The sequence below is a fragment of the Oncorhynchus masou genome, chromosome 5, assembly GCF_036934945.1.
Source record: "Oncorhynchus masou masou isolate Uvic2021 chromosome 5, UVic_Omas_1.1, whole genome shotgun sequence".
In the NCBI taxonomy this organism is placed as follows: domain Eukaryota; kingdom Metazoa; phylum Chordata; class Actinopteri; order Salmoniformes; family Salmonidae; genus Oncorhynchus; species Oncorhynchus masou.
In genome coordinates, this window is record NC_088216.1 from 24,770,923 (window position 1) to 24,787,436 (window position 16,514).

Sequence of the window (16,514 nt, forward strand, 5' to 3'; positions counted from 1 at the left end):
GACCCCTTCCAGGTGCGCTCGCAACGCTGGACAAAAGCCTGAGCGGAGGGGACGCAGGACTCGGCGAGCTGAGATGAGAACAGCGGAGGCTGGTACCCGAGGCTACTCTGAAAAGGGGATAGCCCGGTAGCAGACGAGGGAAGCGAGTTGTGGGCGTACTCTGCCCAGGGGAGCTGTTCTGACCAAGACGCAGGGTTACGAAAAGAAAGACTGCGTAAAATGCGACCAACAGTCTGATTGGCCCGTTCGGCTTGACCGTTAGACTGGGGATGAAAGCCGGACGAGAGACTGACGGAAGCCCCAATCAAACGGCAAAACTCCCTCCAAAATTGAGACGTGAACTGCGGGCCTCTGTCGGAAACGACGTCAGACGGAAGGCCATGAATTCGGAAAACATTCTCGATAATGATCTGAGCTATCTCCTTAGCAGAAGGGAGCTTATCGAGAGGAATGAAATGAGCCGCCTTAGAGAATCTATCGACAACCGTAAGAATAACTGTCTTCCCCGCTGATGAAGGCAGTCCGGTGATAAAATCTAAAGCGATGTGAGACCACGGTCGAGAGGGAATGGGAAGCGGTCTGAGACGGCCGGCAGGAGGAGAGTTCCCAGATTTAGTCTGCGCGCAGACCGAACAAGCGGCGACAAATCGACGCGCGTCACGTTCCCGAGTGGGCCACCAGAAACGCTGGCGAATGGAAGCGAGCGTACCCCGAACGCCGGGGTGGCCGGCTAACTTGGCAGAGTGGGCCCACTGAAGAACGGCCGGACGAGTAGGAACGGGAACGAACAGAAGGTTCCTAGGACAAGCTCGCGGCGACGGAGTGTGAGCGAGTGCTTGCTTTACCTGCCTCTCAATTCCCCAGACAGTCAACCCGACAACACGCCCCTCAGGGAGAATCCCATCGGGGTCGGTGGAGACCTCAGAAGAACTGAAGAGACGAGATAAAGCATCAGGTTTGGTGTTTTTTGAGCCCGGACGATAAGAAATAACAAACTCGAAACGAGCGAAAAACAGAGCCCAACGAGCCTGACGCGCATTAAGTCGTTTGGCTGAACGGATGTACTCAAGGTTCCTATGGTCAGTCCAAACGACAAAAGGAACGGTCGCCCCCTCCAACCACTGTCGCCATTCGCCTAGGGCTAAGCGGATGGCGAGCAGTTCGCGATTACCAACATCATAGTTACGTTCTGACGGCGATAAGCGATGAGAGAAAACGCGCAAGGATGGACCTTGCCGTCAGAGAGAGAGCGCTGAGAAAGAATGGCTCCCACGCCCACCTCTGACGCGTCAACCTCAACAACAAACTGTCTAGAGATGTCAGGTGTAACAAGAATAGGTGCGGATGTAAAACGATTCTTAAGAAGATCAAAAGCTCCCTGGGCGGAAACGGACCACTTAAAGCACGTCTTAACAGAAGTAAGGGCTGTGAGAGGAGCTGCCACCTGACCGAAATTACGGATGAAACGACGATAGAAATTAGCGAAGCCCAGAAAGCGCTGCAGCTCGACGCGTGACTTAGGAACGGGCCAATCAATGACAGCCTGGACCTTAGCGGGATCCATCTTAATGCCCTCAGCGGAAATAACGGAACCGAGAAAAGGGACAGAGGCGGCATGAAAAGTGCACTTCTCAGCCTTCACATAAAGACAGTTCTCCAAAAGGCGCTGGAGGACGCGTCGCACGTGCTGAACATGAATCGAGAGAGACGGTGAAAAAATCAGGATATCGTCCATGTAAACGAAAACAAAAATGTTCAGCATGTCTCTCAGGACGTCGTTAACTAGTGCCTGAAAGACAGCTGGAGCGTTAACGAGGCCGAAAGGAAGAACCCGGTATTCAAAGTGCCCTAACGGAGTGTTAAACGCCGTCTTCCACTCGTCCCCCTCCCTGATGCGCACGAGATGGTAGGCGTTACGAAGGTCCAATTTGGTGAAAAACCTGGCTCCCTGCAGGATCTCGAAGGCTGAAGACATAAGAGGAAGCGGATAACGATTCTTAACTGTTATGTCATTCAGCCCTCGATAATCCACGCATGGGCGCAGGGACCCGTCCTTCTTCTGAACAAAAAAAAACCCCGCTCCGGCGGGAGAGGAGGAGGAGACTATGGTACCGGCGTCGAGCGAAACCGACAAATAATCCTCGAGAGCCTTACGTTCGGGAGCCGATAGAGAGTATAATCTACCCCGGGGGAGTAGTTCCCGGAAGGAGATCAATACTACAGTCATACGACCGGTGTGGAGGGAGAGAAGTGGCCTTGGAACGACTGAACACCGTGCGCAGATCGTGATACTCCTCCGGCACCCCTGTCAAATCGCCAGGCTCTTCCTGTGAAGAAGAGACAGAGGAAACAGGAGGGATAGCAGACATTAAACAGGTTACATGACAAGAAACATTCCAGGATAGGATAGTATTACTAGACCAATTAATAGAAGGGTTATGGCGCACTAGCCAGGGATGACCCAAAACAACAGGTGTAAAAGGTGAACGAAAAATTAAAAAAAAGAAATGGTTTCGCTATGATTACCAGAGACAGTGAGGGTTAAAGGCAGCGTCTCACGCTGAATCTTGGGGAGAGAACTACCATCTAAAGCGAACAAGGCCGTGGGCTCCCTAACTGTCTGAGAGGAATGTCATGTTCCCGAGCCCAGGTCTCGTCCATAAAACAGCCCTCCGCCCCAGAGTCTATCAAGGCACTGCAGGAAGCAGATGAACCGGGCCAGCGGAGATGGACCGGAAAGGTAGTGCGTGATCCAGAAGGAGAGGCCTGAGTAGTTGCGCTCACCAGTAGCCCTCCTCTTACTGATGAGCTCTGGCTTTTACTGGACATGAGGTGACAAAATGACCAGCGGAGCCGCAGTAGAGACAGAGGCGATTGGTGATTCTCCGTTCCCTCTCCTTGGCCGAGATGCGGATACCCCCAGCTGCATAGGCTCAGCATCCGAGCCGGCGGAGGAGGGTGGCAGTGATGCGGCAGGTGGCAGTGATGTGGAGAGGGGAGCAACGGAGAACGCGAGCTCCTTTCCACGAGCTCGGCGACGAAGATCAAACCGTCGCTCTATGCGAATAGCGAGAGCTATTAAGGAGTCCAGACTGGAAGGAACCTCCCGGGAGAGGATCTCATCCTTAACCTCGACGAGGAGACCCTCCAGAAAACGAGCGAGCAAAGCCGGCTCGTTCCAGTCACTAGAGGCAGCGAGAGTGCGAAACTCAATAGAATAATCCGTTATGGATCGATTCCCCTGACATAGGGAAGACAGGGCCCTGGAAGCCTCCTCGCCAAAAACAGAACGGTCAAAAACCCGTATCATCTCCTCCTTAAAGTCCTGATACTGGTTAATACACTCAGCCCTCGCCTCCCAGACTGCCGTGCCCCACTCACGCGCCCGTCCGGTAAGGAGAGAAATGACGTAGGCGATGCGGGCTGCGCTCCTGGAGTAAGTGTTGGGCTGGAGAGAGAACACCACATCACACTGAGTGAGGAATGAGCGGCACTCAGTGGGCTCCCCAGAGTAACACGGCGGGTTGTTGATCCTGGGCTCCGGAGACTCGGAAACCCTGGAAGTGGGTGGTGGATCGAGGTGGAGTTGGTGAACCTGTCTTGTGAGGTCGGAGACTTGGACGGCCAGGGTCTCAACGGCATGTTGAGCAGCAGACAATTCCTCCTCGTGTCTGCCTAGCATCGCTCCCTGGATCTCGACGGCGGAGTGAAAAGGGTCCGGAGCCGCTGGGTCCATTCTTGGTCTGATTCTTCTGTTATGAACTTGAGTGAAGACCCAAAAGCGGTTTTAACAGAAAACAGAGTTCTTTAATGAAAAACAGGAATGGCATAAATCCTCTTCCAACGTTGTCAGCGGAACAAAAAGAACGTTAGTATAGTGCAGGATGCACCTGCCAGGCAGACTCCGACAGGACAGGACAAGGTGGAAGCAAACGAGACGACAGCTTGCTTCTGGCATCAAAAACACAAACAAGAATCAGACACTGAAAGTAGCAGGAACAGAGAGAGAAATAGAGACCTAATCAGAGGGGGAAGAGAGAACAGGTGGGGAAAGGGTGAATGAGCTAGTTAGGGGAGATGTAGAACAGCTGAAGAATGAGAGACAGAGAAGGTAACCTAAAAAGACCAGCAGAGAGAGACAGAGTGAAGAGAAAGGACAGGAACAGACATAACAAGACATGACAAATTTCAATACATTTTTATGACTTAAAGAAGTCTTCAGCTATAAGGTGCTTTTTTGAGCACTCCTAGCTCCTAGAGGCAGGGCTTTCTCCTATAGAGCTACATTTTTATGGAACGGTCTGCCTACCCATGTCAGAGACGCAAACTCGGTCTCAACCTTTAAGTCTTTACTGAAGACTCATCTCTTCAGTGGGTCATATGATTGAGTGTAGTCTGGCCCAGGAGTGGGAAGGTGAACGGAAAGGCTCTGGAGCAACGAACCACCCTTGCTGTCTCTGCCTGGCCGGTTCCCCTCTTTCCACTGGGATTCTCTGCCTCTAACCCTATTACAGGGGCTGAGTCACTGGCTTACTGGGGCTCTCTCATGCCGTCCCTGGAAGGGGTGCGTCACCTGAGTGGGTTGATTCACTGATGTGGTCATCCTGTCTGGGTTGGCACCCCCCCTTGGGTTGTGCCATGGCGGAGATCTTTGTGGGCTATACTAAGCTCTGTCTCAGGATGGTAAGTTGGTGGTTGAAGATAACCGTCTAGTGGTGTGGGGGCTGTGCTTTGGCAAAGTGGGTGGGGTTATATCCTTCCTGTTTGGCCCTGTTCGGGGGTGTCCTCAGATGGGGCCACAGTGTCTCCTGACCCCTCCTGCCTCAGCCTCCAGTATTTATGCTGCAGTAGTTTATGTGTCGGGGGGCTGGGGTCAGTTTGTTATATCTAGAGTACTTCTCCTGTCCAATTCGGTGTCCTGTGTGAATCTAAGTGTGCGTTCTCTAATTCTCTCCTTCTCTCGGAGGAGGACCTGAGCCCTAGGACCATGCCCCAGGACTACCTGACATGATGACTCCTTGCTGTCCCCAGTCCACCTGGCCGTGCTGCTGCTCCAGTTTCAACTGTTCTGCCTTATTATTATTCGACCATGCTGGTCATTTATGAACATTTGAACATCTTGGCCATGTTCTGTTATAATCTCTACCCGGCACAGCCAGAAGAGGACTGGCCACCCCACATAGCCTGGTTCCTCTCTAGGTTTCTTCCTAGGTTTTGTCCTTTCTAGGGAGTTTTTCCTAACCACCGTGCTTCTACACCTGCATTGCTTGCTGTTTGGGGTTTTAGGCTGGGTTTCTGTACAGCACTTTGAGATATCAGCTGATGTACGAAGGGCTATATAAATAAATTTGATTTGATAAGTTCTTCTGATTAAGTGTTTCAGTAGTTAATGAAATTTAAGAAATTATATCACATAGGGGCCACTGCCTTTGACATGAGATCATATTGGTCAACCTTTGAAAGACGAAGTAACGTTAGCTTCCTCGTAAACAAATACGGCGCCATTTTGGCGGAAAGTGTTACCCGGGGTACGTTCAGTTCGATTAAACGTTTGCTACGTTGAGGAACGGTTTGTGCTGAACGACACGTTTCCATAAACCTGATAATAATACATCCGTACAATAAAGTGTTATCTTGACTGATTTACGTTACATATTTTTTTTATTTCGTATCAAGGATATGTTTATTTATTTACCTTTTAATCAAGTCTTATTAAAGAAGATATGTATTATTTCACTTGAGTAGCCTAAGACGATTTTGGTTGTTCACAATTTGTATCGATCATTTTTCTACATTGCGTGAATATTTTATTTTGTAAAATGTTTTGTTAAAATTTTGAAACTGAAACCATTAAAGCTTGAATCCTTAGTTGAAACAATAACAAAGCGGCCAACCCACCTCTGTTTTGATAAGAAGCTGAGGGATGGGCCTGGATAAATGTAACCACTCAAATTCATGGGCAGAGCGATGGATGTAAGGACTGAAAATCAATGATATCAACATTATATAGTTTAAACCATGTTAACATGTACATTGTTTACAAACATTGGAGTAAAATAAGCTTATATTTTGGGTACAAGATATTCTAGCAAACAAATGTTACAGTTTGGGCTTATGACTATCATACAGGCATTTAAAAGTTTGTTTCCCATACATACTAGTAAACCACATTCAGTTTCTAGTGGAGGGCTGTAAAATAAAAGTTTACCCCAAATCCTATCTATCACTATTTCATTATAATGAGGGGAGTCTATTAAAAAGACACGGGGTGCACCGGGCTATGACCCGTCCACGTGACCGGTCGAATCCGTGAGGGAGGCGCAACGCTACTCAAATCGTACAGCAATCTGCAGCACGATCCATCGTTCAGAAACATACATCTCTTGTACATTTTCAAATTACTTTTCATTGGGATTGCAGATAAGGCGTTTTTATCAAAAGGAATCACTTTTGCATGTGAAAACACAAAATCCTACGCATTACTCCATGTGCTTAACCTATCTCACTTTTGGTTTGAGCCAACTTTGCCATTGGTCAGAAAAGTACAATCACTTTTCACCCGGTGCTAACGATGCCTACTCAGGCGCCCAAACCAGATCAATAGAACCCCTTCAATGATTATCGTCATTCTACAGCCCAGTGGGTTAAAGCGTGAGAAATTTGGTCCAAAGACATGTCATTTTGGTCGCAGTCACGTGGTGTCTCCACAGGTCTTTGGTTTTTCCCTCATATACAGTTATCATATACAGTTATTATATTGTGCACCTTTCCATGGCCGTGACGTCAGCGGCCAAAAGGAGAAGGGTCTGACGGCGGCCGGACATGGAAACCAAATCTCTCTCTAGCTTCTCTTTCTATTGGCTTCTGACTACTTCGTCGTTTTGTCACTGGGTGGATTCGATTATGCTGAGCCACGGGACATCAGGCAAAAGCCCGTTACGTCATCGGGCGAAAGCGGGGAGGGAGGAGCGCGGCTGCCCTTCTCAAATAGAATAGTAATCTGTGCCGCTCTGTCATTTTGTCAACAATGCAGAATGGTGCATCATCAATTTTTTCAATAAAATAAATGTCAGAATTTTCTAACTCATTTTCAATTGGAAGGTAGATAAAGCTCAAAAGCAATCACTTTTGCATGTGAAAAAACAGAATCGTACTCATTGCTCCACGTGCCCATATATCACTTGGTTTTGAGATGACTTTGCCATGTGCTTTAAACAGGGCACATGGCTCACTGCCCAGGAGGCAGCCTGGTTCCAAAACTAATGCAATCAACTTTCACCCGGTGCAAAACACACCTACTCAGGCGGCAGGGCGAGATAAAACAAACCCCCTGATTGTAGCTAAACCTAACCCTTTTTCCTAACTGCCTCGTAAGCACTCACATCTGTAGCCATAAAATGTTTTGAAAGGCTGGTCATGGCTCACATCAACATCATCATCCCAGAAACCCTGAACCCACTTAAATTCACATAACCTCCCCAACAGATCAACAGATGACGCAATCTCTTGCACACCACACTGCCCTTTCCCACATGGACAAAAGGAACACCTATGTGAGAATGCTGTTCATTGATTACAGCTTAGCGTTCAACACCATAGTGCCCTCCAATCTCATCACTAAACTAAGGACCCTGGGACTGAACAACTCCCCCTGCAACTGGATCCTGGACTTCCTGACGGGTCACCCCCAGGTGGTGAGGGTAGTCAACAACACATCCGCCACACTGACCCTTAACACGGGGCCCCTCAGGAGTGCGTATTTAGTCTCTTCTTGTACTCCCTGTAAACCCACGACTGCGTGGCCACACACGACTCCAACACCAGTATTAAGTTTTGCCGACGACACTACGGTGGTAGGCCTGATCACAGACGATGATGAGACAGCCTGTAGGGAAGAGGTCAGAGACCTGGCAATGTGGTGCCAGGACGAAAACCTCTCCCTCAATGTGAGCAAGGCAAAGGAGCTGATCGTGAACTACAGGAAAAGGAGGGCAGAGCAAACCCCCATTCACATCGACAAGGCTGTAGTGGAGTGGGTCGAGAGCTTCAAGTTCCTTGGTGTCCACATCACTAAGGACCTATCATGGTCCAAACACACCAAGACAGTTGTGAAGATGACATGACAATGCTTATTCCCCCTCAGGAGGCTGAAAAGATTTGGCATGGGACCTCAGATCCTATAAAAGTTCTACAGCTGCACCATCGAGAGCATCCTGACCGGTTGCATTTTCTTACTTACTTTTTTAAAACTGCATTGTTGGTTAAGGGCTCAAAAGTAAGCATTTCACGGTAAATTCATGTTGTATTCAGCATATGTGACGAATACAATTTGATTTGATTCTCCTAATCTGCTTCTTTATTTCTCCTAACCTGCTATGTTAATTATCCTAAGTAATCCACTAGTTTAGTTCTATTAACCTGCTACATTCATTCCCCTAACCTGTTACATTCATTCCCTTAACCTGCTATGTACATTTTCCTAACATGCTACGTTAATTATCCTAACCTGCTATGTAGGCTAAACAAACCATCCGTACCGACAAATTATCATAACATCGGTCTGCCTCCTGGGTTTGAGCCAGGTGCCCCTTTCAAAGCCCCAGCTAAAGGGGCTCAAAACAAAAGTGATATTATTAAGCACGTGGAGTAATGAGTAGGATTCTGTTTTCACTTTCAAAGGTGATCGCTTTCAATAAAAGCGTTTTATCTGCCTTACCAATGATAAGTCGTTTGAAAATTCTAACATTGTAAGGAAAAAAGATGTTGTATGCACCATGACGTAGACAACATGAGCGATCGCAGCAGATTACTGTTCGATCTGAGTTGTGCTCCTCCCTCACCACTTTTCCCGTTCACGACCGGTGCCCCGCGGCTCAGCATAATCGAATTGGCCCATTGGTGTCTCCGCAGTGAATATGGCGGATGCGGAAGGGGAGTCGCTGGAGTCGTGGCTCAGTGAGTTACATGCTTGGAAATTAAATTATACGTACTTCTTTATGCGTCGTTTTAAATTGGCAATTCACAACTACATCATCAGTGCCAGCTAGATTGTATATTTTATACAAATGGCAACAATGTCTATGTTGATTTATTCGTGTTTTGAGTCAATGTTTGGGTCATGAGAGGTGGCTTGCAATGAGCTAACGTTAGCCAGCTATCAACATGTTTGGCAACAACAGTTCATGTTCACAATGCACACTGAATACGACCATTTGTTGACTCTTGTTAGGTAGCTAGCTAACTAAGCTTTTTTTTTTGCTAGTCGTCAAGATTTTTGGAGTTAGTTTGCTAGCTAGATAACTTAGCAACTACTGTAGTTGTTTACAAATCACTCACCAGCAGGCTACACAACTCTGACTAGCTAACTGCCAACCTAGCTACCTAATTTACTGCAAGGGCTGCCTGCATTCGACTAGATCTTGCTGTGCTTGCGTCAAGACGAATGTGCTGTAACTTTCATGACATGTTTGACTTTTATCATATTCAGATGTCAGCCATTAGCAGTTTTTTTATAAAGGAACCTCTGAAAACTCAGTCAGAGATAGATATTCATGTGACCCCCCCCCCCCCCCCTACAGACAAAGCCACCAACCCATCCAACAGGCAGGAAGACTGGGAGTACATTATAGGATTCTGTGACCAAATCAATAAGGAATTGGAAGGGTATGGATGCTTTTTCTATGCTCTTCAAGTAACGTAATGTTAAGGTATTAATTTAATTGTAATCAATAAGGTTTTCTGAAGATGTAACAATGGTTGTAACTTTTTATTGTTATCAACAGCGTAACCTCAAATCATTCTCATTTGGAACTGTTGAATCCTTCATTTGTTTGAGATTTGTTCCGATAGTATATGATTTTAATTTCAGCCCACAGATTGCTGTGAGATTGTTAGCCCATAAAATCCAGTCCCCACAAGAATGGGAGGCGATACAGGCTTTGATGGTGCGTAACATCCCACTCTTACATTGAGTATTTGTCATTTATCACTAGGCCTATAATTCCTGGAGCTTTAACATTGACTTCTCACTGTTGCAGGTTTTAGAGGCTTGCATGAAGAACTGCGGGAAAAGGTTCCACAATGAAGTTGGGAAATTTAGGTTTCTAAATGAACTCATCAAAGTGGTGTCACCTAAAGTATGTAGATAATATCAGATGTTTTGTATTTTCTTTAATCCCATAGTTCTGTATTTAATTTGTTGCTTTGTTAAAATGAAATCCATCCAGATGAACCCTGTACCTGTTCCAGTATCTAGGTGACAGAGTGTCGGAGGTGGTGAAGAAGAGAGTGGTAGATATGCTCTTCAGCTGGACACTCTCTTTACCCAATGAGGCCAAGATCAGTGATGCTTATCAAATGCTGAAGAAACAAGGTAGGATTTCAGCATTTTAAAATGACCCTATTTCAGGTTTTCATTGGTTTTTAGCCAATACTGTAAAGTCGCCATGTCACTTCTAACTGTTGCCTTTTTTCAGGTATTGTCACAGTTGACCCTGAGCTTCTTCTGGATAAGACACTGATGCCGTCGCCCTCCTCCCGGCCCAAGAACCCTGTGTTTGAGAATGAGGAGAAGAGCAAGGTGAGATGCTTCCTTCTTATGTTTGATGGAAGATCTTTGTATACGGACGCTATAAATTCACCTTGTGAAGAACGTGTTAATCTCTCAAAAAAATGTTTGATTTCTGTCTTTGGGATGTAAATAGCCATAATCTATCTAGCCTATGCTATGTCATTACAATAACAATTACACTATAAAACCCACCTGACTATCTTACCCTCTCTCATTGGTCCTGGCATGTTTGCATTTCTGAGCTTCAAGTTGATCTATGATCAAAGATGTTTTCTCAAGCCCTGGGATCTGTCACAGGGATTGGCTGCTGTGACTGGACCCTACTGTGGGAAACAGACTAGAGTACTAGAGACTCTGACTTATTATTCTCTCTCTGTAGCGACTGGCCGAGCTTCTGAAGAGCAAAAAGCCTGAGGATCTACAGGAGGCCAACCGCCTCATCAAAAACATGGTCAAAGAGGTTAGCAGTAGTTGTTAGGCAGTAGTTGTGTAAACAGAGCTGCTACACAAACATGATGACGACCATAATGATGACAAGTGATTGAATCCGGCCCTCTGTCAGTCACTGTATCACCGTGGGTTTAAGGCAAGTGTGTGCTGTGTTTCAGGATGAGGTGAGGCTGCAGAGAGCGTCGAAGCGCAGCAGCACCCTGGAGGAGGTCAACAACAGTGTTAAACTGCTCAACGAGATGCTCAGCCACTTCAGCAGGGACCAATCAACGGACGGAGACAAGGAGCTTATCAAAGTTGGTCCATATCTTACTTCACTATCACTATTGTAGACTCTTCCCTTCATAAAATTGGAGATATACACTTTTTATAGATTAACTTTGTGGAAAATACATTTACATTTACATTTAAGTCATTTAGCAGACGCTCTTATCCAGAGCGACTTACAAAATCGCTTCCAGGACAATGAAAGTCTTCTTTAAAATATTTTTTTTTGTGAAAAGCACATTAATACACTTTGGAAGCATATATGAAATGTGTTGTCTTCACATAATATTATTATTGCTGTTGTTTTTTTTTATTTCAGGAGCTTTACGGTGACTGTGACAAGTTGAGGGGGACTGTGTTCAAGCTGGCCACAGAGACCGAGGACAATGACAGCAGCTTAGGTAACCAACACTCCCTGAGGCCTGCCATCTTATTGTCGAAAATAGTCAAATCCCTCCCATCATTGGTCATATTGATTAATCCTTTATTGTGACCCCCAGGTGACATATTGCAGGCCAGTGATGACCTGTCCCGCGTCATCAACTCCTATAAAAGGATTGTGGAGGGACAGACTGTCAATGGAGAGATGGAGCCACTTGGACTGTCAACTACTACACAATGTAAGAACATGACGGTTCACAGATGTTCTTTTCTACCAGGGATTATCCATATTTTCCTTTCTGGGGCCCAGGTCTGTGGACTCTTTACAAAATAATAACCCCCCCCCCCCCCCCCCCTTCATCTGAGATCACATTGGTGTATTATTGCATATACCATCTTGGACTGTTTCACCCTAATCTTTGTCTCTTTCCATCCATGGCCAGGTACCAAAGACAGCAACCAGTCTGAGATCCTGATAGACCTGGCTGGTCTGGACCTCCAGAGCCCCTCCCCACCAGAGCATCCTCCTCTAGCCCAGCACCCAGACTTTCTACCAGCCGACCTGCTGTACGGGTCTGCCCCCCTCCAGGATCCTCAGGCCTGCCCTGCCATGGAGGACCCCAGTCCCAGAAAACCCTCTGCTGCACTGTCTCTACTGGACAAGGAGCTCCTCTCTCTAGGTACAGCACATCCTGTATCAACACCTTTGTCTTGGATCTGATAAGAAAGCATTAGTCTTCTGTATGTCTTTGTGATTCATGTTCACCTAACCCCCACATATATTGCCAAAGTCTGTCCCTCTTCCGGGAAATGTGGGTTTTCTTGATAGAATAGGAGAATATATTGACTGCTTGTTTGTTTCAGGACTTAATGAACCAGTTCCTGCAAAAGATGACTTGAATAATCTGTGGATGTCATTTTTGCAGGTAAATGGCCATTTAAGTGTCCTAACCAGTCAGTACTTTCAGAAGCATTTATCTGGTAGAAATATTTATCCTTCCTGGAAATATTGATCTTAACTATGTCAGCTTGACACACATTGTTTAATGTGATGTTAAACCCCTTCTCTTCCAGGCTCCCAACCCAGTTTTGGACCTGTTTGGCAGCGCCCTCCCAGCTACTGTATTCTCTGCAGCTTCTACGGACCAGTTAGGAGCTTCTACAACAGAGCCTGTTTCTAAGACAGCCGCCCCACAATCCTCAGTGGCGGCCTCCTTCCCCTACCCCAGTGCTGCTGCCCAGGCAGTCTCCGCCTCCCTGAACCACAGTCTGCAGGACCTGGCCATGTTGGATTTGGGTAGCCCCAAGAGGTGCTCATCTCTACTACCAATCATACTTTATGTTCCTGTGAAGGCTAGATGCTAGCTAGCATGTACCACACCATGTAACTGTGGAGGCTTGAAAGTGGATAACTGAAGTAATATTTAAATGCCACCAATTGGCTTATTGCTTGATCAATTCTTTTGAGTGTATGCAGTAGGGATGGGTGGTACAGAGTGCAGGTTTAATCCATCTGTCATCATCTACCATAGCATGCCTGGTGTGATCAACACTGACGACTTGTTTGGGATGGGTGAGGCTATGGGTGCCACTGCCTCCCCGAGAATTGGGATCTCCGCCTCCAGATCCAGCCCTCTCCCTCTGGGTATCCTACCGGCTGCTGCTGCAGCCCCTACCTTGTCCCCTAAGACCCAGGCTGATGACAGCCCCCTTCTCCGCTCTCTGTCCCCCATCCTGATTCTCCCGCTGGGGCAGGCCAGCCCAGCCAAGTTCCCTGAAATCTCCCTAAGTAACGTCTACGTCCCCCTAGAAGCCATCAAGCCAAGTGAGTCCCAGGAAGACCTTGGCCTGCCTTCAGGAGTTTCTGGGTATTGTAGTCTGTTCAACACAGATGGCTCAGTACAGTGGCTGGAAGTGCAGATACTGAGTGTTTTCTTCTTCTCTCTGTCATTCTGTGATGTGTAAGGCAAGCTGTGTCCTGTGACGGCCTATGATAAAGACGGGGTCCGCGTTCTCCTGCACTTTGCCACCGACTGTCCGCCGGGCCGGCCGGACGTGCTGGTGATGGTGGTGTCCATGCTGAACACGGCACCTCTTCCCGTCAGGAACATGGTCCTACAGGCTGCTGTACCCAAGGTAAGGCTGACTTGGACAGTGGACACTCGCGCTGTTGCAACCTATTCAATTACACTGTGGTCTGTACTTACACTGTAGTACAGGGATAATCAACTAGATTCGGCCGTGGGCTAATTATTATCTTGAGCGGATGGTCAGAGCCAGGACATAATTACAAATCATTTGTAGACTGCAAATTGACTGCAAGAAGATATATTTTAAAACCTTGCTTACATTTGTTTATGATCACATATCTCTCGTGTGTGGGAATAATGAGGAACAGATTCAACATTAAAATCACTTGGAGCTGATTTCCTGGTGTTTTGACAGTATTTTATGTCCAACAATGGAGAAAAAAAAGTTGGCTCAGAACCTGGGGGGCCAATTAAAACCAACGCTGCCTGCTGTAGTTGATTAAAAGAACTCATGAGTATCATTCTTTTAGCATACTTGAATCCTCACTCTCCTGACAAGTGAGATATGTTCAGTAAGGTACTGCTTCAGACAGGCAGTGAAGTTTGCTCAAACTATAATATTTGTGAGTTAATATATATGAACTAAAGCCCGTCTTCAAACGGTCACTTATAACACCCCCCTATTCATTCCTTCCCCCTTGCCAGTCGATGAAGGTGAGACTACAACCGCCCTCGGGAACTGACCTGGCGCCTTTTAACCCCATCTTTCCCCCCGCCGCCATCACTCAAGTCATGCTGCTGGCCAACCCACTAATGGTGAGAGTCCTCCTAGTGTAGTCAATGAGAGTTATTCATCTGATATTTGCATGAGTTGAAAATATGGTTATGGTATAATAAGATATTCCACTTAGCAGATGTTTTTTGTCTGTGTGATCCCTGCTAAGGTTCAGGATCCATTATTCCATCCTTTGTTACTTGGTCTTTATGATTCCTTACATCACCTACCCATATCACCTGGATCATTTGTGTGCTTTAGTTTGAAGTCAAAATGATGCTACAATGCTAACCAGCAAACTAAACTGGCATGCTTACTCTGTGCGTGTGTGTGTGTGTGTGTGTGTGTGTGTGTGTGTGTGTGTGTGCTTTCTCTCTCTCTCTCTCAGGAGAAGGTCTGGATGAGATACAAGCTGACGTTCACATTGGGAGAGCAGCAGTGCACAGAGACTGGGGAGGTGGACCAGTTCCCCCCAGCCGAGATATGGGGGGCTCTATAGCCCCCCTAACACCAAAATGGTGCCAGGGACAATACAGCAACACATGGTGGGGACAGCTTGAGTTAGTTGACGCTACAAAGACTGTATTTGGGGGAGAATCAATGTATTTGCGAATGTTTCATATACTAGTAAGTTATTAAGCACTATTATCATTATGCCATTTGTTACATTGTCCTTCTATTAGGTGTCATGTTTATTTATATATACTTCAAACCCAATCTTCTCTGAATGGAATTGTTACAGAATTGCTGCACTTTAGAAATGCCATACAGACTTACAATGTTTGGTTTTAGAGCAGTCATATACACTTGGAAATTTAACTTTGAACGGTCAAGAAGAGCCAGCCTAGCATGTGATAAGAGTGGAAGTTATCACATGATATATATATATATATCTGGCACTTACACAAGACTGTTACAATGAACTACCAGTAATTGGACAGGGAAAATCTCCCGATTGTCACAGTTAATGGAAAAGAAGCCCTAGACTAGTAGCATACATGTATCTCTTTTCCACCTGCCCCCTTTCACTTTATTCCAAATACGATACCTCAGTAGAAAATGATGGAGCAGATAACTGACAGTACAGACAGCTAAATGCTGAACACTTGCATAATGTTGTTGAGAAGATCTTTGAATATATTCAAAATAATAATTTGTATTTTGGGAGCAGAGTGCTATTTATCTGGTCAGGTGGGAATTTTCTATTTCTACCTATATATTTCTATTAGTGCTATTTTGACATGTTTCAGTTATGGGAGGTGGTGGCCTGCCAAGGTGTGTGACTGTGAATCCTTAATATTTATTTATTTATTTTTAGGTGCTTGTCATGAAAGTATTGGTTTCCAGAGATGGTGTTCGCTAAGCAAGCTCTGTCTTCTGTTTTGAGATCAGTTTACTGCTGAAATTCTTCCCTGCATACTTAACTTTGAATGGCTTGGTAGCAATTTAATATTAGTTTGTAGAAACCGGAGGCTTATCCAGGAGGGTGAAATATCACAGCACTTTCAGATAGACCTGTATTGAGTAGAACAGGGAAGCTTGTTTGAATAGGGAAGCTTGTCAGCTCTATACATTACATTTCTATCTGCGACATCTTAACCCTTGCCTCCCCATTCAAACAGCCTTGGGTGAAGGTGCTTTGCCTGCAGTGGTACAATAGGACATGAATCGGTATCTCAAAATAGGGCTTATGGGTGTCCCTTTCAATGTACTTGTATGTAACAGGAGTGTCTGACTATCCATGTGTATTCTGTCTGTCTGCGTTCTGAAGCCCTTTTCTGTTATCAGTACCAGTGTTACAATGGGAGGAGTACTCTTCTAAACTTTAATATAATTTGCTCTATTTATTGTCCATTTTAGAGATTGGCAAATTAATTCATGTGCATTAAATGTGTGGTTATTTAATGGGATTGAACAGAAGTAAGTACTGTATATGTATTTTTGAAGAACTGTTTCACCGCATGAAGAATTAAAGTCTTAATTTTAAAGAATTGCCACATGCTGTATGTGGTATGTTCATAAGCCTGACCTAACCCACTTG

The 16,514-nt window shown here is 45.9% G+C and overlaps 1 protein-coding gene across 2 annotated transcripts; it reads left to right on the forward strand.

Moving 5' to 3' along the window:
• Positions 1-8,900: 8,900 nt before the first annotated feature.
• LOC135537476 (ADP-ribosylation factor-binding protein GGA3-like) lies at positions 8,901-16,470 on the forward strand. Of its 2 annotated transcripts, XM_064963626.1 has the most exons (17): positions 8,901-8,955; positions 9,579-9,663; positions 9,869-9,944; positions 10,038-10,136; positions 10,249-10,372; positions 10,476-10,579; positions 10,950-11,030; positions 11,179-11,316; positions 11,607-11,688; positions 11,788-11,907; positions 12,112-12,348; positions 12,533-12,594; positions 12,743-12,978; positions 13,201-13,493; positions 13,635-13,804; positions 14,404-14,514; positions 14,862-16,470. In XM_064963626.1, the coding sequence occupies exons 1-17, from the start codon at positions 8,916-8,918 to the stop codon at positions 14,970-14,972; spliced, it is 2,169 nt and encodes a 722-aa protein (XP_064819698.1). In that variant the 5' UTR covers positions 8,901-8,915; the 3' UTR covers positions 14,973-16,470. The 2 variants fall into 2 exon arrangements, with proteins under 2 accessions (XP_064819698.1, XP_064819703.1); XM_064963631.1 differs by lacking the exons at positions 8,901-8,955; positions 9,579-9,663; positions 9,869-9,944 and having other exon boundaries at positions 10,047-10,136; positions 10,227-10,372.
• Positions 16,471-16,514: the final 44 nt, after the last annotated feature.